Raw genomic sequence first — 27,894 nt, 5'->3', positions numbered from 1 at the left:
GCCCAAAGAAATGAAAGCATATGTCTATACCCAGACTTGTATGTGAATATCTACTGAAGATTTATAATATCCTAAAACTTAAAAGAATCCAAAAGTCCATCAACAAGTAAATACATAAATAGATTGCAGTATATTCATAAACTGGAATACTACTCAGTTACAAAAAGGATTAAACTAGTGACACATAAAATGACATGAATGAATTACAAAATAATTATGCTGAAGAGAAAAAGCCAAAAAAGAGAAAAAATACAGTATGTTTCCATTTACATAGATTTTAGAAAATGAATCTAATCTGTAGTAAGAGAAGGAAGATCAGTGATTTAATCAGTACAGGGAGAAGTTGAGAAGAATGGGAAGGGCAGACTACAAAGGAGAATGAAGAAATTTTACTGGGTGACAGAGATGCTTATTATCTTGACTGTGATGATAGTTTTGAATATCAAATATCAAAATGTATCTAATTTTATACTTTAAACATATACAGTTGTTCTTATCAAGTATACTACAATAAAGATTTTCTTTGTAAAGAACTATGTGGCTGGAGCAAGGCCCCTAAGGAAGAAAGTGGGACATGATGAGATTAAAGAGAGGCCAGATCTGTGCTGTGCTGGCAATAGCTGGTAATTATTTTGATTTAAATTTCAGTGGGAAGGCATTGAAGAAATTTAGGCCAGGATATGATCTGATTTATACATTGAAAAAAATACTAGACTTACAGAACTGTGCAATGGAAAAAGGATCTATGCTTCTCAAATCCAGGTGATCTTAAAATAGCCATAGATTTCCTGGAAGTTCTTGAAGTATCTGCTAATTTGTGTGTCTATGTATGTGTGTTCTAATGAAAGTTTCACAACCTTTATCAGCAATTTAAGACTTCTGAACATAAAATATTAAGAAACACACATTCATGTAACTGATTTGAATTTAGAGTTTGAGGAGACTGAAGCCTAGAGAAATTAAATGATTTGTTCACAATTGCAGAGATGACATATGGATGTGGTCATAATGGGCTTTTGATACTGACTATGCTCTCTCACCTGATCCCTTCATGTCTTCCCACCCCAGTGCTCTGGATTAATTGTACACAATCCTAAGTACCTGGCACACAGTACACAAAACAAATGTCCGTTGAATATTGAATAAGTTAGCCAAAATCAGCAGCAGCAGCACATGTGTGCCAACTATGGCCCACAACAGATTATAAGCCAATACAAATATTTGGAAATAGTCCCTTATAACTCTTTAAACAAGATGTGAAATAAATACTGAGTTTATTATGCTCCAGGAAAAATATGCATTGAGTCCTGCATTCACATTAATTGCTGGGGCAATGTGGATCGACACAAGCTTTCTGAAAAGCTTTTGGCCTTTCAAAGTTCATACCCTCACTTAGAGAAATCAATCCTAAGGAAATAGTGAGAATAAGTCAAATATCTGTACAAAGAATATTTACAGCAAATTCATTTATAACTCTGAAAACCTGAAAACAATCTATAAGGACTAAGATGATTATGATATTCTATAAAATGGACTATTATACAGATATTCAAAGTCACATTTTGAAGGTTAACATGGAAAAAGTCTAATAATAATGCTCCATGAAAAATCAGCATATAGACAGAAGAGGGATGGAGGGACGGAGGAGAGGGGGAGGGGATAGGGGGAGAGACAGAGAAATAAGGAGATGTACTGAGCTAAAAAGAGAGCAATTGTGAAATGTACTGAGCTTGAAAAACAAGATTGGTAGTTTATTTTGTCACTTATGTTAAGTCTCTAGATCGCCAACAGTAAGTGAGCATTTGTTTTAAAACCAGAGAATAACACATGATATATAATAAGGAATTCGTCTTTCAATATTACTGTGATTCTTCCCTGTGCTATGGAGTGAAGAATTACATACAATTGGCATTCAACAGCTGTTGTTTTCTACCTTTAAAGACAAGACAAATGAGTTCATGCTTGAATCTTAGCAAGTGATTTTGATTAAGTATAAATAAAACTGCTAACCTATAAGGTCATATGACATAGTGTATTTCTCAAGAGATGTTTCACATCATCCTTCAGAGATTGTTTCAGAAAATGCAGCTAGCTACCAATCTTGGATGACATAAGATCATTTCCTCAACAATCCAAGTAGATGAACTTGATCATCTCGAATTCTCTCCTGGCTGTAAAGTCTATAAAAATATAAATTGATCTACTTTGAAAGAATTAAAAGGACTTAAGTTACTGAAATAATCCTGAGTTTCTTTTCTCAGACCTGAACACTAATAATACATTATTACTAAATAGACCCTATTGTACGTATGACTTCTACAAAACCACTAAGGTACCAGCATAAACTGAATCACAGGATTTCAGAATAACGTTTCTAAAAAGCAAGGCATTCATGTATAATATGTTTTTGTGAGGCACTGATTTCTGAATTCAAGAGCGTTGAAACTTAACAGACAGACTGGTACTTCCGATCACACAGGCAGAACTCTCATGACCATCATAATTAATAATTATAGCAAATGGGTACCCATGGACACAATGATTTACCAGCTGTTAATACAGGAAGTTTAGTGAGAGAACTACATTTTAAAAGTGTCTATTATTGGAGTTCCCACCATGGCTCAGCAGAAATGAATTCGGCTAGTATCCACGAAGATGCAGGTTTGATCCCTGGCCTCGCTCAGTGGGTTAAGGATCCGGTGTTGCCATGAGCTTGGTATAGGTCACAGATGCGGCTCAGATCTGGATCAGATTGCTGTGGCTGTGGTGTAGGCCAGTGACTACAGCTCTGATTCGAGCCCTAGCCTGGGAACCTCCATATGCTGAGGATGCGGCCCTAAAAAAAAAAAAAAAAAGTGTCTATTATATAAAAGAGAGTAAAACACAATCAAAAGACATTGAGGATTATATCACATACCTATCAGATGAGTGAAATCAATGTCTAGTCTTTGTCTATACTTGAAATCTGGGTCCATACCACTGCAGTGCAGCACTATCTGTGTAACACACTCCTCAATTATTTTGTAATACTGTGGCCTGAAAAAGAAAGGAAATATTCTTGAATACCTTCTCTACCTATACACATCAATTTTCGTAAGATGTGATTCAGCATGATAAAGAAGACTAAGTTATTTTCCAGCAGTTTAGAAAACTCTTTTCTAGCCATTACACTCCCTCAGGAGAAATACGCCTAAGCTTAAAGATGGTCTGGACATTATAATGTAAACCCATTTTGATATAATCAACTGTGAACACTTAGTGACTTAATACACCAGTTTGCAGGGATTCATGTGTGTGTTCAAAGATACTTATTAACTTTATCTACTTACTTAAGCTATTGTTCCTAAAGTTAGCAAAAATAAATGACTTTTTAGTCCTACATTTATGGATATAGAAATGGTTCTACACCCCTCCAAGTTCTCAATTTCAATAAGGAATGAGTATCTTGGCATTACATGGCAAACAATATCATGAATTTACAGCTACACTTTTACTCAAGATAGCTATAATAGCTTTTACAAAACTGGACTGAGCCACTTATATTACAGACTACTCTGGAGATCTATTTATAAACATATTTTAAAAGATCCATTTTATAGAAGCATCTACACTAAATATGCATGGCTATGGCTTCAATTTGCTCAAAATGTCAAAGGTTTTAAAACATATCCTAATTCTGTCATCTATCAAAGTAATTCTGGCCTTAAAAGTGACCACTTACATCAAAAATTTTGAAAAGGCACTTTTTGCATTAAAATTCAGGGAGAATTTAGCATTTATCAGTGGCTGATAACATTCAACAGAGAAAAATCGGAAGGAAATACTACTATGGACAAATCATGACATAAACACCCCTAAAATTAGTATGCTGATAACCAGCCAACCTAGTAAAAGTTTGCAAAGGTACTCAAACATATTCTAATTGCTCTTACATGTCTTTTGTCATGGGGCTGGTATCATGGATTACAATAAATAGTAATATATACTACATGTTTGAGGCTCTTTCAAGTCATTATCAGATTTAGAATAAATAATATTGGATTATAATTGATCTAAGTCAATGACTTTTTGGGTAAACAAGGAAAACACAATCCTTCTCTTTCAGGACAGAGTAATCATCCATAAGTAGAATAAAAGTGCTTGTCACACTTCTACCTCACATGGATGTTCTCGGGATGAAAAGATCTTATATTAGAAAAACTTTTCATTTATTCAAAGTTACTAAGGAGTGGATGGTCTCACACAAATTACCTGCCCAGGTAACTGTGTACCCCTGGGCACAGTACCCCTTTAGTTGGCAGCACTTATTCTAGAAAACAACAGTTGTTGAGTTGTGTTACTAACTTTCCTACTGAAAAAAATGGCAGATAATATTTTTGACATTTTTCTATGTCATATCATAACACTATGATGTCCATCAGTTATTATACTGGGATGAACTATAGAAGTTCTCTATGGGCTTCAGAACTGTCAATTTTGTTGTGACTGTACCTGGCCCCATGGTAGCCTTCCTTTGCCTTTTGATGGAGCAAGTTTTGAGAAATTAGAGAACCTAGGTTGCTAGACTTCCATGCATATGAGAGCATGAAAACCATGGTTAAATATAAGATCATGGTCAGCAGCTTATGGATAATTTCATTCACTCAGAAACCTTTCTCTAACTATCTGTCTTTCAGATATATTTCCAGTTGCTAGACTATGAAAGATCTGACTTTATGGTATTACTATACTCTTTTATTTAGAAGAATTACATTATTAGGTATAAAGCTGAAATATCAGCATTATTATTTTCTTAGATAAGATCACATCTACTACTAGATAAATAATATGCAAGAGGAACAACAATAAAGTCTTAACTTATTAAAATGTACAAGAACTTAAAAGTTCTACCAGAGAGTCTTTGAGAGCTTACTCTGTGCTACAAAAAAAATTCATCATGGGGTATGTAAAATATGCTGGGTTCAGTGCTATTAAAATGGCATACTCCTTTTTTTTTTTTTTTTTTTTTGGTCTTTTTGCCTTTTCAAGGGCCGCTTCCCACGGCATATGGAGGTTCCCAGGCTAGGAGTCCAATCGGAGCTGTAGTCACCAGCCTACACCAGAGCCACAGCAACGTGGGATCCAAGCCGCGTCTGCAACCTACACCACAGCTCACGGCAACGGCAACGCCGGATCCTTAACCCATTGAACAAGGGCAGGGACCGAACCCGCAACCTCATGGTTCCTAGTCGGATTCGTTAACCACTGCACCACGACGGGAACTCCCTCTATTTTTATAAGTAGATTCTTCTGACTCAATTAACGATAAATCAACATCTTTTAAAAAAAATGTCATCTAAAGTCATCAAACTCTTATTCTCTCTCTCTGCATATACTGTCTAGGCCCCACTACATTGTTAACTTTCCTTTAATATCTGATTCAAGTTACACAAATTATACTCTCAGAATGGCCTCTTACCTGATATAATAATCATTTCTGATGAGCAAAAAATGTTGTAGAATGGATAATAAGTAATTTTCAGCAGCAGTGTCCTTCAACATGTTATACAGAAGATGGTATACTTCATTCATATCAGTGGAAAGTAAGTAAAGGAAAAAATCAAAACTTCTTGATAAAAGTCTCATTCATAACAAAGACAGCTTCATTTTTTAAAACACTGATATTTTATTTCCATTACTCTTTCTAAATCTTCAATTCCATGATCCAGGATTTAAACAGTTGCATAACTAAATTTACTCTATGGAATCTATTTTTTAACAAGAGAAACAGACTTAGAGTATTTCTAAGACCATTTATCCCTTAAAAGCTTAAATTATCAGTTATTCACTTTATTTTAAATTCCAGATTATAGTTTGGACCCCTCATTGGAGAAGCAATGCCACTAATGAAAGTGGTTTTCTCTTGACCTTCCTGTGGCTGTGACAGACCACCTATATTATTCATGCAAGCCACTACTCCTCTCTTTTCACTGCCACATAAGACTGTATGGCAAACAAGAATTGCATGGACTGCTAAAAGTTCATAAAAGCCAGCTTTACTTTATACACATGAAGTCCTTTCTACATCCAAAATCATTACTGTTTGCATTTGTATTTCATTATTTGATAAAACAGAGAGACTAAAGACAAAGGAACATGAAACACATTTTCCTTAGGATATAAAGAGTGGTAGAAGTTTAAATGCTTTTAGTAAATTAGGAAACAGATTTCAAAAGGGGATTCACCGACTAGGAACCATGAGGTTGCAGGTTCGGTCCCTGCCCTTGCTCAGTGGGTTAACGATCTGGCGTTGCCGTGAGCTGTGGTGTAGGTTGCAGATGCGGCTCGGACCTGGCGTTGCTGTGGCTCTAGCGTAGGCCAGTGGCTACAGCTCCGATTGGACCCCTAGCCTGGGAACCTCCATATGCCGCAGGAGCGGCCCAAGAAATAGCAAAAAGACAAAAAAACAAAACAAAACAAATCAAAAGGGGATTCACTTTTATGATAAAGGCAAGGACCTGAAAAATTGATGTAAAAGAAGAGTAGAAGAGGACATGTAATCTAGCCTCTGAAAAATAACCTAAAATGTCAACATTTTCTCCTAAGTAGAATTAAGTATATGATGGATTACTTCTTAGACCCCATGTAAGAGTGTTGTGTTAAAGTCTCACAAGGTCCTTTTGATGACTTAAAAAAGATTAAAAAAAATAGCTTTATGGTGAAGAGAAATTCATATAAAGCAAGATATTTATTGATATAAAGTATTTTTTATATTATGTAAACCACCATAGACTAGAGTCACAAAGAAGGATAAGAAATTACTAGAAATGCATTTATTATAATAACAAAATATCCATTCCATTTATCCAGTGCTTATGTGTAAGACACTTTGATAGGGATGTTAGAAGAAAAGGTTGAAACACTTCTGCCCTCCATCTCACAGGGGCATAGGAGTGTACATAAATAAGACAAATGCAAGCAAAATACTACAGGGTGGGAAGGAAGACAGAAGAAGACATCACAGAGAAAAAGTCCAGCTCAAAGATCATTTTAGTTCTGAAGTATTTCCCAATTTCCCCAGAACACGTAAGTAAAAAATTCAATGGGTGTAAAACGAATAGCCAACAATGCTATGACAACCATCTTTTGGATCTAAAGTCATTTTGTATAAAATCATTCCCATAGGCAGGTTACACACTAGCTGTATTTGACTCAAAGGCTTCTACTTTAACAACCTTGCTACATTCAGACCCTATCTAAACTTTTTATTTTTATTTTTCCACTAAGGAAGCAAATATTTGGATTGAAAATGACATTTATTTGAATTGAATACTATCTCTAAATCACTGGAGTACTATTTAATAAACTGAAAAAGTATATTACCCATAGTCACAAATGAACTCAGTGAACTTTTCCCCCAATCCTTATCCATGAGGAAATACTGCCTTAGGCTCTTCTCTATTCAAGACCATTGAGCAGGGCCTACCCATAATACAGCAAGCCATTGTGCAGATTTCAATATAGTCTGTATAAATCATCAGGACAGTCTGACAATTCTTCAACATGAATCTCAAGGACGGCATCATAGTAAGGTTCTAATATAAATAAATGGATATAAATTGGGCTCCCAGACTAGAATTCTAATAATGGTTCACAAAATCTCCCATGAATCTCTTTTTCACAGTACACGCAGAATGATTTTTGTGCTTTGTCAAAAGGATATTCCATTTCTGCTCGAATGTCATTGAGACGGTGTGATAATTCAGTTAGGTCGTCCTCTTTGTTCTCATCAAATACTTTCAACTGAATATCAAGCTCATCATTCTCCTTTTCTTTCAGATCCTAATATATAAACATAAAACTTAACAGTCAAATAACAGTTTGACAACACTGTACTTTAGTAATAAAGGCCTGACACTATTATTCATTTACTTATACAGAAGAAATTTCAAATATTGACTCAGGTACTTGGATTCCTGAAAGAAAGTAAATGTGCTATGTTTTTCTATTTTAAAATAAAAGAAACTCATTGCATTCACTGCAATTTCTTTTCATGCCCCAGAATTTGATGATTCACATTACAAAATTAATGATCACTTTTACAACAGAAAAAACTAATTGCTAACAACCCAAATTAAATGCTGTCCTTTTGACCAAACACACTAATCAAAGATTGCAAAAGAACTCATGCAGTTAGAACATTTACATATGCCTCTGGCAAAATGCAAATATAGATCAATTGTATTAATGAAGAACAAATGCAAGGATATATTCAACCACAACAGTCCCAAGTATGGTGTGAAAACTTGTATAAACAAATTTATTTTAAATTATATTTTGTGATTTTAAAGCAAAGAGGCATTAGGGCTTTTTAATCAAGATGCATGTCTAGCCTCCTCCACCACTTTTCGTTTTTGCTTAGCCACATCACAAAATACCAACTTGGGCATCAAAGATTTGTTTTTGTAATACATTATAAGCACATGCATTACAAACCTGATAATTTTCAAAATAATAGTATAAACAAAATCTTTGGCAGCATACCACACTAGAGATTATTGGGCTTAATATATATCACCTGGAATATCTTTTAATATGTGTCCATTAAATTGCAGGTTTCAAAACCCAAAGAGAAAAATCACAATTGCGGATACTCAAGGGTGATACCGAAAGTGGGACTAGGATATTCAGAGCCGAACTTGAACTCTAAAAGGAAATGCAAGCACGGTGTACTTCAAATTAGGTTGCGAAAAGCAAAATCGGATGCATTTCTTGTTTCTACATTTATTCAATATGACAATTACAAATGGAGATGCAATGGCTATTATTGAAGCCAAACAAAAATGTATGCCATTTCTAGGTGTTTTCTTCCTAATATTCACATACATAATTTACTGACAATTTACCTACAGAGCAAATGAAAATATTAATATGTATACATGTATAACAAATACATGCATTCATACTTAGTTTTCTCTTTAGCGATAATTTGTTTCACGCCTAGTTTTACACTTTGAAGGGGAATGAATAAATTTATTGAAATGTAAAGTTAACTAACATTGGAGAGTTATATTATCAAGTGATTTCTGAACTCTATTAAGAGCAGAAACCAGATACACCCAATATGCTGGTCACTGCAGAAACAACCACCAACACATTTTAGAATATGGAACTTCTCCTCATTCTTATGTCATGATGCATTATTTCTTAGAAGCTCACTATCAACCTTTAACATATTCAAACATGTTTCAAAAATAGAAAATTAAATACTGTCATTTAATCAGCATCAGAAACATTTCATGTTATAAAACATGGAATCAATCTCTATGATTAAAATATTTTCAGTGAAAATAACTGGTTGAATGTTTCAGTTTTTCATTAGGACAACACATTATTTATATAATATATATGGTATGGGAATATACACAGCACAGTATAAAAATATAGAAATGTATAAGTGAAATATATTGTGTATTAACAATGCTCCATTAAAATACATGTATGCATATCTACATATACACACATATATAAAAAACTTCCTTTTAGTCAAATGTCAAACTTTGAAAGGTGTATTCAAATATTCTCTTTTTTTGTTTTTGTTTTTTTTTTGCTTTTTAGGGCCACTCTTGTGGCATATGGAAATTCCCAGGCTAGGGCTCAAATCAGGGCTACTACCGCTGCCTGCTTACACCACAGACGTGGCAATGCATTATCCAAGCCGGGGCACTGGATCCTTAATCCACTGAGCGAGGCCAGGGATCAAACCCGCATCCTCGTGGATACTAGTCAGATTTGTTTCCACTGCGCCACAACAGGAACTCCCGGTATATCCAAATATTCTTGATAAAATAAACATTTACTGAATTAATAAAAATTTTAAACAGCACGAATGTGACAGATGCTCTTGACAAAACAGAAATGCATCACTAAAGTTTTATATTTTATTTTTGTCTTTTGTATTTTTAGGGCCGCACCCGTGGCATATCCAGGTTCCCAGGCTAGGGGTCGAAATGGAGCTGTAACTGCCAGCCTATGCCACAGCCACAGCAATGCGAGATCCGAGCCAAGTCTGTGACCTACACCACAGCTCATGGCAATGCCAGATCCTTAACCCAATGAGCGAGGCCAGGGATCAAACCTGCGTCCTCATGGACACTAGTTGGATTCGTTAACCACTGAGCCATGACAGGAACTCCAAGTTTTATATTTTAAAATGAAGAATGCCATAAAATTACTGAATTATACTATTAATAATTACATGAAATACTGTAAATATGTTTCAGTTATTTTTTAAACGAATTGGCTGTACATATATAGAACATTTTCAGCAGATTCTCTAAAACATATAATTAAGTCTCTATAACATAGTGTACTTCAAAAGAAATCAAAGTCCATTGATTAACAGTCAAGCAGTCAAAATTGAATCTTCAAAAGAATTAGAAAGGGTTTGTTGGTCTAGATTAAGAATGATTGCTGCCTACAGACACAATTTCTTACTATCTTGTTCCTTCACATATCTGATTTATCTAAAATTTTCGTAATTTATTTAACTAAATAAAAGACAGATAGAGAAAACTTCACAAGAAGTCAATGTAAGTTAACTACAGAGCAATTATTTTAAAAATCACTGCATAGCATTTAATAACTCATTTATTCCAAATTGCTAAAGCAAATTTATAAAAGTGAATTTTCCATATAAGTGAAACATAAATTCTCTTTAAACATAATTTATCCATAGAGATGGGGAAATTCTTGAAAATAAATTTCTCCAGAATACAATTAAAATAACTGCCCTTGTCCTGAGGATTCCAATAATTGTATCAAAAAAAGTTTCACTCTGCTATAATGATGGTCTCAGGGGTTACTGAAATACTAAGAACTATTCTTCCCTCTTAATGATTCCAGATAGATATAATTTTTGATCTATGTATCAAAAATTTATTAGCCCTAGCCATGTCTAATTTGCTGCTTTGAATATGAAATATTCTAGAAAATTAGGAAGCTCTGCCTGTTAAAACACTATAGAAAATAAGAGTAAATAGGAAAGAAGTAAGTATATTAAAGATTCATCTATCAATATATTATTAGGCTTCCACACATGTGTAAAGGATGTTTAATGTTACCATAAATTCTAGCGCTTTAAATGTAAATTTTTAGTAAATGAGATAGTCAGTAGTTGACATATTAGGTACGTGAGTATGCATTAAAGCAAGACCATTCTGACTTTTGTTCCATATTGAAATTTGCTCCAAATTACAATTAAAAATCATTGTAGTGATAATACAACTACAAGAACAATGGCAACAGCAGAGAAACATATGGTATTAAAGTAAGGACTTCTAATCTTCTCAGCATCTATCTGCCAGGATTCCAATTCTCATCTTATAAATCAGAAATACCTGCGGGGGCTTCTTTTTTTTTTTTTCAAATGAAACATCTCTGTTCTACCTCTAATAAGATTCTGATAGAATCTCTTTAGGGGAACATGTCCAACTTCATGAGAACCAGAGCCACAGTTATCCATATTTCACTCCACTGTCATAGGAAGAAGAAAACATTGAGAATCCTTGTAGGTTCTATTCCTAAATATTAGGGGGCAGAAATATGGCACTTCTCACTTTCCTCTTGCTGAGGAATCACCGAGATCTAAGAATCAGGGCATACTAAAAAAATGTGAAAGTTAAAGAAAAATGTAACTGGAGGCATAAGAAGTACAGGGCACCCCCAGAGGCTTTATATATGGATATAGATAGAGCCAATGGGAAAGTATAGCTTAAAAACACTGATACAAAATCTCAGCTGTCAATTAAATGAAAAATACCATGAGACTACTGCAGCCAGCAGAGATGAGCACACCCTCACAAAAGTGCAAAAGATAAGGACAAGAGCTACTATGCATTCTCTTTGAAAAGATGAGGACTTAAATAAAATGAGAGTCATAGTTTTCTTGAACAGCCATTCAGTAGTATAAGGTAGAAGATGAGTGCTCAATTATAAACAGATACAGAGAAATGAAAGCTGGAAGAGTAACAACAACTAAGGCAGAAAAACATGACATATTAGGAAATGAGTAGAGGATATACAAGAACCCCTAAAGCCAGCAAGTATCCAAAGACATGATTACCCTCCCAGAAACAGGATGACCCCTGTGAGGACACTCATGGAAACCACTGAGCAGGCAACTCAAAAGCACACTAGAATTAATGTCAGAATATTACCTCTAGCTACAGAAAGCCACGGAGTTTTCAAGAGGGGAGATTTGTGATAAAACAAGAATAAAGTACATACACTAAAACTAGTGAATGTGCCTAAGCTAACTGCATATTGAACCCCTATACGGATCACTTACAATGATGCTTTGATTTACTGCAACCAATTCGTTGGTTTTTGAAGTCATAGATGAAAAAAACATTCAAAAAGTGGGACTGAAAGAAAAATTTCTAAAATGACACAGATGCAATCATATCTTACTAAAATGGGTTTCTATAGACCCAACTGTGTACATTTTATGATGATTACTTTCAACCACTTTCAGTTAAGACTATCAGAAGACAAGTTACAGGTACATGCTACACACTAGATCTTCACGAGAAAATTGCCCTGATTTTGGAATTTCTAGTAACAAGTGAATACTTTATAAACATGCTCATTGACATTTGTTTTTCTTCTTTCCTCATTCCTTCCTCCCACCCCACGCCCACGCCCACATGTACTTCTTGTTTATCAGGGAGGATCTAAGTAGTTTAACTAGACTATTGAGATTTTTACTTGTCTCCTTTAACAATGCCATGGTATTGAACAAAATGCTTCTTCAGTTAACATTATAAAGTCATGGTCATTGTCTTTCTATTTATAGAATAAGTGTGCTTATTTATCTCAGATCAAGCTTATAGAGTTATTTCAAAAACTTTTTTTTTTGGTCTTTTGTCTTTTTAGGGCTGTATCCGCGGCATATGGAGGTTCCCAGACTAGGGGTCTAATCAGAGCTGTAGCCGCCAGCCTATGCCACAGCCACAGCCATGTCAGATCCCAGCCGCACCTGCGACCTACACCACAGCTCATGGCAACACCGGATCCTTAACCCATTGAGCAAGGCCAGGGATTGAACCCGCAACCTCATGGTTCCTGGTCAGATTCATTAACCACTGAGCCATGACAGGAACTCCTCAAAAATGTTTTTAAGAGCATCATAACCAGAGCAAATATTCATACTCAATTTAAGAAATAAAACTGTTTTTCTTTAGTAAAGTTTCTACAGAATTGGTAACAAGAATACCATTCATAAGTAATATATCTAGAATATATGAATCTAAAGTCTATGCACATTTATGCTGAATATAAAGGATATCAATCCAAGTTATCAAAGAAGAAAGGAAAAAATTTTTAATGAAAATTGAAATTGAAAAAAAAAAAAAAACTAGCAGTCTTTTTATGTTCTCAGGACTGAAATTCAAAGAAAAGAAGTTCCCTTTCAACTTTAAGAAGAACAAAAAAAAACCCATCACGTCTGGACATATCATTAGCTGAATTCTGAATCATCAGTTGTAGGTAGAGACCAACACTACTGCTATATCAAAAGGCTTACAAAATGTCTAGTGCTTCACAAACAAAAACACAAGGCACATTTTTATTTACTCTGCTATAAGTACATTTGTCTAAAGAGAGAAAAATATTAAATTCTCTAAGCATAATAAATGTGCACATTCAACTTACAGGTAACATTGTTTTTAGTCCTGAACGAAGGAATTCATTCCTTAAATGTATTCGAAAATCAAGCTCATAAGGAGATGTAACCAGGGCATTTATAAACTGCATACAAGCCACCTGAAATTAGAAAACAAGCTTTGTTTAAAAAAAAAAGTTTTTTAATTAAAGAGACATTTACTTTTTGCATTCAGATCTTCTTTTTCCATTGACTAAAGGTATACATACATATATTGTAACATATATGAAGAAATACAAACATTTACACAAGTATACTGATTATGACTTTAAAGTAGAAAAAATAATAACAATAAAGTTTCTAATGTCCAGAGTAATTCTAACAAAGATAATGATGGATAGTTAAGTACTGCTTTGCTTTGCGGAACAATCTGAAGTAACATGAAACTCTCTCTGAGAAACCTCAAGTTCCAAAAATGTGGATATAGAGTGCTTTAAAAAAAGATCATGAAATGTATCTTTCATATCTGAGCTGTCCTCGGAGTGCACTTGGCCTCAATTCTATATGGCCATAAATACTTTTCTAAAATAAATCAAATAAGGCTATAAAATTACCCTGATATTAAACAGGGAACAGTGATAACTTAGAGATATTATTACATTGATTTATACTCTCTCCAACTATTATTGGATAGATTTGCACAAAATACATAGTATTAAAATATATGATTAAGATGAACTAATTTACTATGCATAAAAAATGAATCCAAGTGAATTAAGATTCAACTAGAAGGCAGTGAAGATACCAATACTTATGTGCATTGCATGATAATGTAAATATAAGGGCTTGTTTTCCAATAAAGATGATTCATTGCTTAGGCTGATTCTGAAAAATGAATTTTGCTATTCTTCTGATATTGAGGCTCCCTATTATAAAAGGGAAGGAACTTATTTGGGGGTAATTGCAAACTAAGAGAGTAGCAACCAAATGATGCCAGGTGTTCCATAGATTATTCCTCATTCTTGGAAAATGCTGCTCAAGTTTAAATCAATCGGCTAAAAGTGAAGAGCTGCACATTTACATTGATTTTTTCTGGCTGCCCCCACAGTATGTGGAAGTTCCTGGACCAGGGTTCGAACCCATGCCGCAATTCCTGCCTGCTCTGCAGCTGTGGCAGGACTGGATCCTTATCTCACTGCGTCAGAAGGGAACTTTCCTACATTGATTATTTTTAAAGTATGCAGTAAGTAGTAGAATGTTCAAAGAGTTGAATGCAAGGGGATCCCTGGAAAATATGTGAAGATATTAAGTATATACAGAGGGGGACAAAAATCAATAGTTAGCATAGGAAAAACCCATCAGCAAAATAAAAATATTTCAATGTATTTTGCGTTGACCTTATCCAGACCTGTTATTATGAGAGTGATTTTTTTTTCAAGTAAAGAGAAAATATTAAAAAGCATATTGCTTTTATTTTTATATCTTTATCTTAAGCATTTAAGCTTTTTTACAGGAGATTAGCCTATCTAGCTCACAGGCAGGTTCAAAAAAAAGCAAAAATTGCAAGCATTAAAGGGGATGGATCGAGGTTGTCTCTAACATTATTAGATATCTAAATGATAATTGAAAGATGCAGTCCAATTGCTATGAATGCTCAAATGTCAAACTAAATCACTTAGACATCTGACTAAATATTTGCCATTGACTTGGCATTACCTTAAAAGTCATATCAGATAAGTTATTAATTCACTTATGCCTTAATCGGTTACTTAAACTTCCTATTTACAGTAAAAAAAAATGCTTAAGTCTTTAGATAGTTTCAATAGGCTGGGATATAAGTTTGCACATTGTACATGTCCATGGCTATATTATCATTGCATTTTCTTGAATGGTTCTTATTATGCTACAACTATGACCTGACCGAATAAGCCAAAGTACATGTCCCAAACAAAATTAATAGAGAGAAAAGTTGCCATCTGCTAGGATTTTTTTTTGCCAGAAGAAAGTCTAGCTTAATGGCTTGTATTAATACCCTACAAGTAAAGAGAACATTTCCCTGAGAAACAAGTTAATGAGTCTTGGAATTGTACCTTTATACAAATAGAAGTAGTTAGATTAGAAAATGATAAAAGTAGTAAAAGTCAATAAAACTAATGCATGTGAATAACATCAAAATAATTTTATATTTAATAAGATAAATGTTGCAATGCTATTAAAAACTCAACTATAATATATGAATATGTAACTAAATATTAAGAAAAGAAGTTTATATACCTTGTGAAATAATTAGCACACACTTTTAGGTCGTTAGTTTAAACAGGTAACAGCACTGTCTTATCAATGTACTATTTATTATCATTATCATTTATAATCATAAATTAATTAATTTAATTAATTATAAATAACATAAAATGAATATTCATACCGTCATGTAATTTTCCAACATAATCTGCTAAAGCAAAGCTCTTTATTAGGAATATTTATATTTTATGAATGTGAAGAACAAAAAAAGTCATCTTAATTATCTCCATTCCTTTATACTACTACACAATTACTGCATTTTTCAGAGGACAGGAACAAAACCAATCCAACTGTCACTATTTACAAACACAAAATTAAATTTTAAAAATATAGGCGTTCCCGTCCTGGCTCAGTGGTTAACGAATCCGACTAGGAACCATGAGGTTGTGGGTTCGGTCCCTGGCCTCACTCAGTGGGTTAAGCATCCGGCATTGCCGTGAGTTGTGGTGTAGGTTGCAGATGCAGCTGGGATCCCACATTGTTGTGGTCCTGGCATAGGCAGGCAGCTACAGCTCTGATTAGACCCCTACCCTGGGAACCGCCATATGCTGTGGGTGCGGCCCTAGAAAAGACAAGAATGAATAAATAAATTTTAAAAATATAATTTAAAGGGAAGAATATATTATTACCTAATTATAGACCTGAAATGCCCATTGTGTGGATTCTCATAGCCAAACATAAACCCCCCAAACTATTACCATCATTATTATTTTGTTTTAGTTTTTGTTACCAGAAAATAGTAGGTGCTTTACATAATTCACCATCTAATCTCATCCTCACAAAAACCGTGTTACTATTATTTTTTTTCCACAGATGATGAAACTAAGGCTCAAAGCAAATAAATAACTTACACAAGGTCACATAACAAGAAGGAAACTCATGGAACTAAACCATATCACTTTACTCCAAATACAGTATAATTTTCAGCATGTATCAAAGGCCTCAAAAACTCCATTCTTAGATTAAAACAACAAAATATTTTAAGGATAAGTAAGACAATAAAATTCAACTAGTGCCTCATACATAATACAGTGGGAATGCCTAACTTTGAAACTATAGATTAGAAAAATATATTATTTTAACAATATGTTGTCTAGTATATAAATTGGTTATATGTCAATTATACCTTAAAAAATAGTGGTTATCATAATACATAATAAAACGCAAAAGAAAGAAAGGAAGGAAGGGAAGAAGGGAAAGAGACAGAAAATGGTTCCTTAGAATGTGTTACATCCTTTTATATATGTGTGTGTGTATATATATATATATATGCTGAACGTGACCTATGGATAGCATCCCATCATCCAAAACAATAGCCTCTCATTCTCCTTTACTTCTTGCTACTCCACTCCCTGCACTCCCCATTCAGCAAAGATGTGTATATGCAAATGCACACATACACACAAGCATGCCATTCAATAGAGATACTTACCACAACTTAAATTCATCTTAAATATGATTAAATAAAATTTAAAATCCAGTTGCTCAGTGTCATTAATCACAGTTCAAGTGTCCAACAGCCACAGGTGGCTAGTGGCTACCATATTAGATAGCAAGGACATAGGACACTGCAGAAAGTTCAACTGGGTAGCACTGCACTAGACACTTTGGCCTAGTATCTAAAATCTAACCACCAAAGCAATACAAAAATCATTCCTGAATAATGAAACTTTCGAAATTGGTATTTTCAATTCCCAAGCATATAAATCGTTAAGAGCACAATTGACTACATTCTCTTCTTACAATGCAAAATCAATCTGCTTTCAAAAAACAAAAATCCTAGAGTTCCCATCATGGCTCAGTGGTAACAAACCCAACTAGTATCCATGAGGATGCAGGTTCGATCCCTGGCCCTGCTTGGTTGGTCAAGGATCAGGCATTGCCATGAGCTGTGGTGTAGGCTGCAGGCATGGCTTGGATCTCAGGTTGCTGTGGCTGTGGCTCTGGCCGACGGCTGCAGCTCAGATTCACCCTCTAGTCTGGGAACCTCCATAAGCCACAGGTGCAGCCCTAAAAACCAAAAAGTTTCAACACCAGAGAAAGAAGGAAAAAAAAAAGGAGTTATGGGATTTTATAGCTATAAAGAACATAAAATATTCTGGTCCAATATCCTCATTTAAAGATAAGGAAACTGAAAACCTAGGAAAATAAGATGATTTGCCCAAGATTATATAGCTAATATTAAGCCATAAAGATTGGGCCTCGTGGCTTTTAGTCTTGGATTCTTTCTACCTCACTACAATGCACAAATCTAGCATTGCTGAATAGTATTTTTCCTTGTACTGAAAAGGAAACAACTGCCTTTGAATTGAAGTCAAAAATCCAACTATCCAGATTCCATCTATTGCTCAGTTTCTTTACAATGACTCTAAGGTTCAGAATAGGCTGCCATATCTATTTGTTTTACATTCTTCCATGAGAATTAAAATTTTAAAATCATAGAAAGTAAGTGAATTTTCTCCATGATTGATAAATATGCTTGGCTAGGACCACAATTCTGATTTTTAACTAGTAAAAACAGTTTCTATATTTGCAATTTTATTAAATGATCTCCTTATAAGGAGATTACTACATGGTATCCATATATACCTACTGAATAAATGCATGGACCTATAGATAAAAATGACCAACTTTATGCATGTCACAATGCACTCAATAATTTGTGCCATGCAAAATTATACTAAATTGAATGACTATCAGCTATTCCATCACATAATGATCCTTCCTTTATCATAACAGTATATGTTCTTTCAACAACAATCGCCTACATTCTTTAGAGGATGCTATTGTCTTCATTCTGGGTGTGGGATATGGTATAGAGAGTGAAATATCACAAAAAACATTTTAAACTTCTTCAAGATATGGCTATGTACTTGTTTAGGGTTTTCTTTGTAACTGCTAACTGCCCGCAATAAAATGTTTATAATGGGTGAACAGTCATTAGATATTTAAATTTTATCAACATTTTAGAACATTCTAGAACTTTAACTCACCAGCTTTGAAAACTATACATATAACATCTATCTGTCAGTTTGATCACCATTCATAGAGCTACAGAGTACAATAATTGCCAACTCCAGGACATTCTCAGACAGATTATCCATATTGCCATTAGCTGTGACAAATTGTGCTTTTAAAATGTTATTGACACTCTCACACATTGACCTTATTAAGTACTCTGTTGACATTAACAAGATCTTTCTTTATCCCAGCCCAGCAGGATTTAGGAAAAAATATGATTTAAGTCAAAAATAAGAACTAAAAAATTTACAAATGTACGGTGCAAGTTAATTAAGTCAAAAAGGTTGAAATATTCCAGGCATGGCAAAGCCATACACAATGGTATAGAGGTAGAGGGATAAAATAGCATACAATGTTCGGGAAACTGAGTATAGTATGACTAGACCAAAAAACTATATGTAGAAGAGTGGTGGAATTTGAACAAAGCAACAGTTAGATAAGGACGTATTTTCTGTGGACTGTTATTAGACTTTACTCCCAGAGGCTACTGGAAGATACAGTAATTTAAGCAGTGATTTAACAAGAATTGCATTTCAGAAGTATAACTTTGTGGAGTATAATTTAAAAGGGGGGCTATAATGAAAGGTATAAGATAATTCAGAGTCCAGGGAAATGATAAAACATTGAGATGTAACAATGCCTGGAACAAAGAAATGAGAGCAGGGTGTGGGGGATACCATAACAAGGAATGGAAGCACAACACTAAGGAAGTAGAATTGGTAGGATTTGGTGACTGAGGAAATAGTGAACGGAGAAAGAACAGATTATTATAGCAGACAGCTACGTTTCTGGTTCATGCTACTTGGTAGGTAATCTTAAGGTTAACCAAGAATGGGCAAACAAGAGAATGGCAGGTCAGTGTTGGAAAGGTGACTGAAGTAGGAAGGAGAGGATAAAGAAAAGGAATATATGTATAGTTAAGGACAATATTAAATTTGAAATGCAGTCAGGAGGCAGGTGAACATGAGACCTGTGAGTCAGGACTGTATTTGGAGTGAGGCAGAAAGATGCATCACATAGAATGCTGGTTGAAGTCATAAGGATGGATGAGGCTGTCCAAGGACAATGTAAAGAATGAGCAAAGGATGAAAGGACTAAGATCAAGCTCTAGGGATAAGTATATTTAATGGTCAAGTATACAGAAAGGAGAGTTTAAATGTAACTTAGAGATAAAAGAAAAATGAGTAGAGATTAGTATCACAGAAGTTGAGGGAGGAGAGAGCTTTGATACAGCAGTGACCAACACTGTCGAATGGTACTAGAGAAACCAATATGATGCCTTCAAAAGTGTCTGTTGCTTTTTACATCATACAAGTCACTAGTGACTCCTCCCTGTTATCAAAAATGATGGACTTGACAATTATGCAACTTTGAAAACATACTTAAAACACATTCTTCTTCAAGTCAGAAGTTATTTTTGTAAGTATTTGAAAAATAACTACAATGGAGAGTTCCTGTTGTGGCTCAGCGGTTACCTAATCTGACTAGTAACCATGAGGATGCAGGTTCAATCCCTGTCCTTGATCAGTGGGTTAATGAGCTGTGGTGGTGTAGGTCAAGACATGGCTCAGATCCCACATTGACATGGCTGTGGTGTAGGCCGGCAACTACAGCTCTGATTAGACCCCTAGCCTGGGAACCTCCACATACCTCAGGTGCAGCCCTGAAAAAAGCAAACAAACAAAGAAAAAAAAGAAAAATGACTACATGGTATAAATATCTCTATACAACCTCCATTTTACTAATTTTACTTTTTAAATGGTAGCAATATAAAGCTGTCAGTAAATAGAGAAAGTTTCCTAAGCAATATCAGGCATTTCTTCAACACTTAATATTTAACACACTCATTTATTTTCCACAAATTTTCTCCTTATTCATAGCTGCAGTGCCTTGTTTTGTTATAAATGTACCTTTACTGACAAATGATAAATGATCTGTCCAAAGTTACTTCCTTATATGTGATGATGCAAGGGCACTAATAGCTAATTTACAGTTAGGCTTAGAGTAAATTCTCAACTGTTGAGAACCACTGTGGAAAGAATCAAGCTACAAAAAATGAGTTCATATAGATGAGGGTTTGTCTCCTTAAGCATGAACATCTGTTTTTGCATAGAACTCTTTCTGAAGTGAATTCCATGACTCCCACATTCCCAAAATACCATATACATATGATATTTTATATATATGATAATATATATATATATATATATTGTGTGTGTATAACTTTTTTTTTTGCTTACTCTGGGACATGATTAAATACATGAATTAGTGAGTTATGATAGAACACAGAGAGACCCTCAGAACTCCTGATATATATATATATATATATATATATATATAGGGCTCCTTGCCCTGACACTAAGTGAAACCAAATGTTATAATTTTGGAATTTCAGTTCCTGTCTTTTATTATGTTTCTATCTCCTCCTCCTTTGCTTTCATTGTCAGTTGTCACTTCTTGATCATCTCAGTGCGCAAGTCTGAAATAAATCATCTTCCAACCTCCCAACTTGTGCTTTTAGTCTGTTGTGGATGGAAAACAGATAATCAAGCCCATTAAGATAGAGACTCTCGTACTAAATGAAGTAAGTCAGAGAGAGAGAGACAAATACCATATGATATCACTTATATCTGGAATTTAATATATGGCACAAATGAACCTTTCCACAGAAAAGAAACTCATGGACTTGGAGAACAGACTTGCAGTTGCCAAGGAGTAGGGGAGGGAGTGGGATGGACAGGGAGTCTGGGATTGATAGATGAAAACTACTGCATTTGGAATGTATAAGCAATGAGATCCTGCTGTACAGCACTGGGAACTATATCTAGTCACTTGTGATGGAGCATGATGGAGGATAATGTGAGAAAAAAATGTGTGTGTGTGTGTGTGAGAGACTGGGTCACTTTGCTGTACAGTAGAAAATTGACAAAACACTGTAAACCAACTATAATGGAAAAAAATCATTAAAAAAAAAAGATTCATAGGAAGAGTTAATAAGCTCTGACTAAAGGCCAAAAGGTCTTTGTCATCACGAGGGCATACTTGATGCATTTGGTGACATTTTGTAGGCTGCTCAGATTATTTGTTGTTTTAATTTTTTTTTTTTGGTTCTGAGTTACATTCCAAAATGATAAATCCATCCAATAGGTGAGGTCAGGATAAGTAGATCAACTGTGTATTTTATTTCTATGTTTTTGTGTACCATATCGAATTTTAACATGTACCTTTTTTTATTATTTTCAGCATTTTAGAAAACATTTTTGCAATTTTTAAGTTGTTATATTTTAAATTTATTTAATATATTTTTCTTGGCCATGCCCACAGCATGCAAAGGTTCCCAAGCCAGGGATTGAACCTGTGCCACAGCCGTAACCCGAGGCACAGCAGTGACAAAGCCAGACCCTTAACCTACTGCACCACCAGGGAACTCCTAAATGTTTTAAATCATGCTAAGAACACTTCTGCACACAACTCCTGAAGTACTTCAAGACATTGTACCTTTCAGACTAATAGCAGCCTGTGAAGACTGGGGATATTTTAATAATACATCATTGGAGGTTAACTATATGACTTTCTCTCCACAGACAACTATCATTAATGCTCAGTGTACCCTAGCTTTTCCTGCTGGACTATATAGAAATCAGTTTCAACTATATGTAGGTAGTACTTCATTCTGTCTTTTGTGAAGTGACTGGCAGACTACTCTGGCCTCTTTTTTTTTTTTTTTTTTTTTTTTTTTTTTTTGCCTACTGGAAACCCTTCTCCTGCCTCCATAACACTGGTTTTCTACTAGCAAAGGTAATTTTCTGGAAAATTCCCATTGATCCTTCGAGACCCAGTTAAAGCATCACCTTACCACTGAAGCATTCCCTGACCTACGCAGAACATACCTAAATTTTCCTTGTGTGCTCACTAAACCTACCAAGAGGAAAGGGATATGTGTGGAAAAGTGTTGCTATGTCAAGCAAAGAGTTCTATATGATACAATGTTAGAAGGAATTTAAAAGTCTACAGAATATTTGGGAAACACCAGGTTTAGTATGGCTGAAACATTTGGGAGAGTGACAAGTTTTAAGACCAAAATGTTAGGTTGAGGTCACACTGAAAAAGATCATTCACCATGATTAGGCTTTTTACTTTTCTCAAGCAATGGGTCAATAACATAGGTTTCTAGGAATGCTACCATGTCAGAATCAGATTTACTTTTTAAGGATAACTGACAGCAGTACAAAACATCTGTCTGGAGGGGAAGAATGTATCAGTTTGGGGTGCTAATTAGGAAATTATTGAAATAATATTGCTATGAGAAAATAAAGGCAGTGGGGATAGAGAGACTGGGATAGATTCATAGTCTTCAGTAAGCCTTGAGGATTGACTAGATGAAGGGAACAATGAAGAATGAAGTCTTGAGGAAAATTAAAGATTAGGCAAAAGATGATACTTCTATAACCTAAAATGAGAAAGACAGCAAGAAGAGTAGACTTCTTTGGGGGGAATCGTATGAAAGGACAGAAGAAAAATGAACTTACTTCATTAAGACGAGGCACCATGTATTAGTTAAGGGCATGTACACTGAAGCTTGATACCCTAGGGTCTAATGTGGTCTTTACCTCCAATTTACTGTGTTACCCTGGAAAAGTTATCTAACCTCTATGGGCCTCAGTTTACTCATCTATAAAATGAGGATACTACTACTGTCTCTCTCAAGAGAATTGCTATAAGGTTTAAAATGAAGTGACATATGTAAAATATTTAGAACTATGACACAGGGTTAATAAATGCCACTTTTAATTTTGTTTTTGATGATCCCTATAAAACATCCAGTTAGCTATTTGGACAGGGAGGTTTGAATAGACAGGGATGTGAGCTGGAATTACAATCCCTAGAACATGGTTGGATGTTAAAGTTAGAAAGGCAATTGAGAACATTCATGAGGAGGATAAAATATGTATGTGTGAACATATAGCTGTCTATGTATATGAGCGTACACACATATGTGTACATACGTGTGTGTGTATACAAAGTGAAGACAGAAAAAGACCAAGAATAGAATACAGAGAATACAATACCCAAGAAGTAAGCATAAACATGACAAAGATAGAGAAACAACAGTTAGAGGTAGTAAGAGAGCAAGGAGAAGACGGTGCCTGGAAAGCAAAAGGCAGGAAAATTTTCAAGGAAGAAATGATCAATGGAGCCAAGTATTCGGAATTGGAAAGAGGCCATTGGATTCTGAAATTCAAGGATCATTGTCAACCTTTCAAGAACTGTGAAAAAGTTGAGTTGTGATAGGGTAATTTAGGAAACAGAGAAAACAAGTACAGATGACTCTTTTAGAGATTTAGACTGTGAAATGAAAAAGGAAGATGAGAGGATACTTTGAAAGATAAGAGGATCAGAAGAAGGTGCTGTAGTATGGGGGAGATGTGAGGATGCTACTCAGCTAAAGGAAAGTCAATAAACAGAGAACATATGAAGATATATGGCTATTTCACGAATTACGGAAGATAATGAAACTCCTCTCACAGGTACAAATTTTCACCTTAAAGATGAGCTAGAAAACCTCTGTGAGAAGTTAATAACCTGTTTTTAAATCCAAAAAGGGGGGGCAGGTATATAGTAGTTATTTTAAAATATATTTAGTCCTGTATTTTAACAGAATTACTTCCTGAGACTATAGTAACATTCTGAGAAGTCTCAGGATCCTACAGAAATAGATAAGTAGTTCTGTTAAAATACAGCACTAATTATATTCTTTTAAACAAATTTAAACTTTTGCTTTTCATTCTGTATCTTCAATATATTTTTTAACTTTTAGATACTTTTTCATCCACATGAAATAATCCAGATAAACCTACTTCACAATTCTTGTGAGAGTAATAGGCTCGGTATAAAACAAATTACTAATTTTTGTACCTCATTAAAATAGGAAATTTCAAATTGTTATTTGCATATGTTTGCATCTGTAATTAGTATTCAACAATTTCTGGAATATCTAGCAAGATGTCTATGATTCTTCCTCATGTTACTTGTTAACAACTTGCCACTTTATCATTCCATTCAGTCCAGCTTCCTGAAGGCTAACAAATGTCATTCCCATCTCATTGTGTGGTTTAAACTACATTACAGCAGGGATGTCATTTTAAAGGTCAGCTAACACAGTATACAAATGTTGGCATCACAGAGACCTAGCTTCAAATCATAGCTCTACGTCTCAACAGCTGTGTGATTCTGAATGAGTGATTTGCGTAAATAATGAAAGCTTTGAAAATAGAAAAAAACATTTAATTCCTGCTAAACAAACTTTGCAAGATAAGTACAAATTCCTACATATGACTGAAAAATCAATGAAATATAGTTAGGTTAGCCCAAGCACAGGAATAAGAAGAAAATTTCAAGACGACATCTTAAAAAAAAAAAAAAAAAAAAAAAAAAGCACCTATTTTTGAAGCTTTCAGTAGAGATATTAAATTTTATTGAGATAAATCACACACTAAAAAGTGGATTATAGAAAGGGAAACACTGGGACTTACCGTAGTGACTCAGTGGTTAATGAACCCAACTAGTATCCATGAGGACACGGGTTCAATCCCTGGCACAGCTCAGTGGGTTAAAGATCTAGCGTTGCTGTGAGCTGTGGCGTAGGTCAGAGATGCGGCTTGGATCCCATGTTACTAATGGCTGTGGTGTACGCTGGCAGCTACAGCTCCGATTCAACCCCTAGCCTGGGAACCTCCATATGTTGCAGGTGCAGCCCTAAAAAGACAAACTAAACTAAAATAAAATAAAAAGGGAAACACCGAAGGGAAATAATCTGAGCATTAAATGCTGTAATACACTGGAAATCAAAGGCACACTATAAAGTTTATCCAAAATGGTCAACATAGTTGGAGTAGAGCAACAATTAATAAATTTGCTCAAACATCTGGAAAGAGATTAGCATTTTGTAACACTACAGTATTCTCTTTGGACAAGCTGTTTATCTATCTGTTAGAGTTTGAAACTCTGTTGAAAATAGGTATCAACACTTAATGATACAATTAAAAAGAGGAAAAGAGTTTCCGGTGGCTTGGCAGGTTAGTGATGTGGCCTTGTCACTACTGTGGTGCAGGTTTGATCTCTGACCTGGGAACTTTCACCTGCCATGGGTGAGGCCAAGAAAAGAAGGGAGGAGGGATAAAACTGCTTTATATAAGATCAGAAATTTGAGTATTTAAACACTATTAAATAATTCGATAAAATTAAATGTGGAACCATCTTTGTTGAATGATACTATAGGAGATTAAAAAATATTTCAGAAAGTGTTTTCCATGGTACATTAAATGCTAAGCACTGTCTAAAAGAAAGACATGGGCATCAAAGACCACAGACCAACAAACCTGGCATCAAATTCAACCATGCTGCTTACAAGGTGTGGTACCATAGACAAGTTATTTAATCTCACTTAACTTAGTTGTCCCATAAGCAAAATGGAGATAATAATAGTACCTACATAGCTACTAAATCTACTATCTATTAAATCAGATAATATATGTAAATTAAAGTGTTCAGTCCGGGATCTCACACTGTAAGTATTGCCAAAAAATGAGTTCTCGGGAGTTCCCATCGTGGCGCAGTGGTTAACGAATCCGACTAGGAACCATGAGGTTGCGGGTTCGGTCCCTGCCCTTGCTCAGTGGGTTAACAATCCGGCGTTGCCGTGAGCTGTGGTGTAGGCTGCAGACCCGGCTCGGATCCCGCGTTGCTGTGACTCTGGTGTAGGCCAGTGGCTGCAGTTCCAATTTGACCCCTAGCCTGGGAACCTCCATATGCCGCGGGAGCGGCCCAAAGAAATAGCAAAAAAAAAAAGACAAAAAAAAAAATGAGTTCTCATCATAAAGAACCCAAGTTCTCATTTATAAAATGGGTCATTTACTGAAACCATCAAAGAAAAGATAGTGAATTTTGCCATTTTTCTAAAGAAGACACGTACGCCAGGTCTACACAGAGCTATCAGATAAATGAGGACCTAAGAGTTGCAGTTCAACTCTCTATATTCTGGGGAGTCAAATTTCTCAATGCTGTGTGAATTGCACAAAAAGAGATATGTTCAGTGTTCTTAAATTTCTAGGACAAGCCCACACAGACTTCATTAACACTTGTTAGGATAATGGCAATGGCTGAACTGCTTGCCCTCTTGCCCTGATTATTGCTAAGACTTTAATTTCCGTGGCTTATTACACTAATTACTAAATTTCTACCCAAATACTAATGATAATCATGATCATCACATTTATAATAATCCGAAATACCTCCCCTAATTTTAAACATATTGTCACTTTCACTAACAAAACTTCTAGCTTTTACGAATGACCAAACAACAGGAAGAATTTCATTTTTACATTCCATTCTAGTTAAACACTAGCTAAAATGGAGTTAGTGTCATACAAAATGAGTACTCTAAATATAACCCTAGATGTAATTTAAGACTAACTCACCTGTAATTGCAAAGCTTCATGGTTTTCTAATCCTTCCACAATTGGTGAAAATCGTTCTCTGTTATTTCGTTCTGCTGCTGTAGTTATAGCTCCTAAAAGTTTATCTAGACTATAGACCAAAAAAAAAAAAAAGAAAAAAAAATATATATATATATGGAAAAGAGAAATACTTCCTAAACACAGAATATGAAAATGTGTTATCTCTTATACAGTCTTCCCTGTTTCCTTTCTGGTGCTTGATGCTTATATAAATAGACCACTACAGTTTAAGAATTGTGTTCTTGTCCATATACTTCTACAAATCAAATATTATAGCATTAATATTTGATATTAATTGCATCGATATTACAGCATCGAATATTATAGCATAATATTTGATCAAGGTATCAAAACGAAAATTCAACTTGAAAATCTTGAGGCAAATAATTTTTCTGGGTGATACTACTTAAAAGA

The 27,894-nt window shown here is 34.8% G+C and overlaps 1 protein-coding gene across 5 annotated transcripts in view; it reads right to left on the bottom strand.

Moving 5' to 3' along the window:
• The window catches only part of DIAPH2 (diaphanous related formin 2), a 918,057-nt gene that overhangs the window by 647,213 nt on the left and 242,950 nt on the right, over window positions 1–27,894 (bottom strand). For all 5 annotated transcript variants that reach the window (XR_002340795.1, XM_021080479.1, XM_021080480.1 and 2 more), the window contains 5 exons: window positions 27,442–27,550; window positions 13,693–13,803; window positions 7,703–7,821; window positions 5,459–5,575; window positions 2,918–3,036 (listed from right to left, as the gene is read on the bottom strand). Coding sequence is in view for 4 of the 5 variants with exons in the window: in XM_021080479.1 (XP_020936138.1) it covers window positions 2,918–3,036; window positions 5,459–5,575; window positions 7,703–7,821; window positions 13,693–13,803; window positions 27,442–27,550 (575 nt within the window). In the remaining variant the exon portion in view is untranslated. The remainder of the gene's footprint in view (window positions 1–2,917; window positions 3,037–5,458; window positions 5,576–7,702; window positions 7,822–13,692; window positions 13,804–27,441; window positions 27,551–27,894) is intronic.

This window comes from Sus scrofa, chromosome X (genome assembly GCF_000003025.6).
Source record: "Sus scrofa isolate TJ Tabasco breed Duroc chromosome X, Sscrofa11.1, whole genome shotgun sequence".
NCBI lineage: Eukaryota > Metazoa > Chordata > Mammalia > Artiodactyla > Suidae > Sus > Sus scrofa.
Note: the sequence above shows the minus strand (reverse complement) of the source record. Positions and strands in the feature narration are given on the sequence as shown.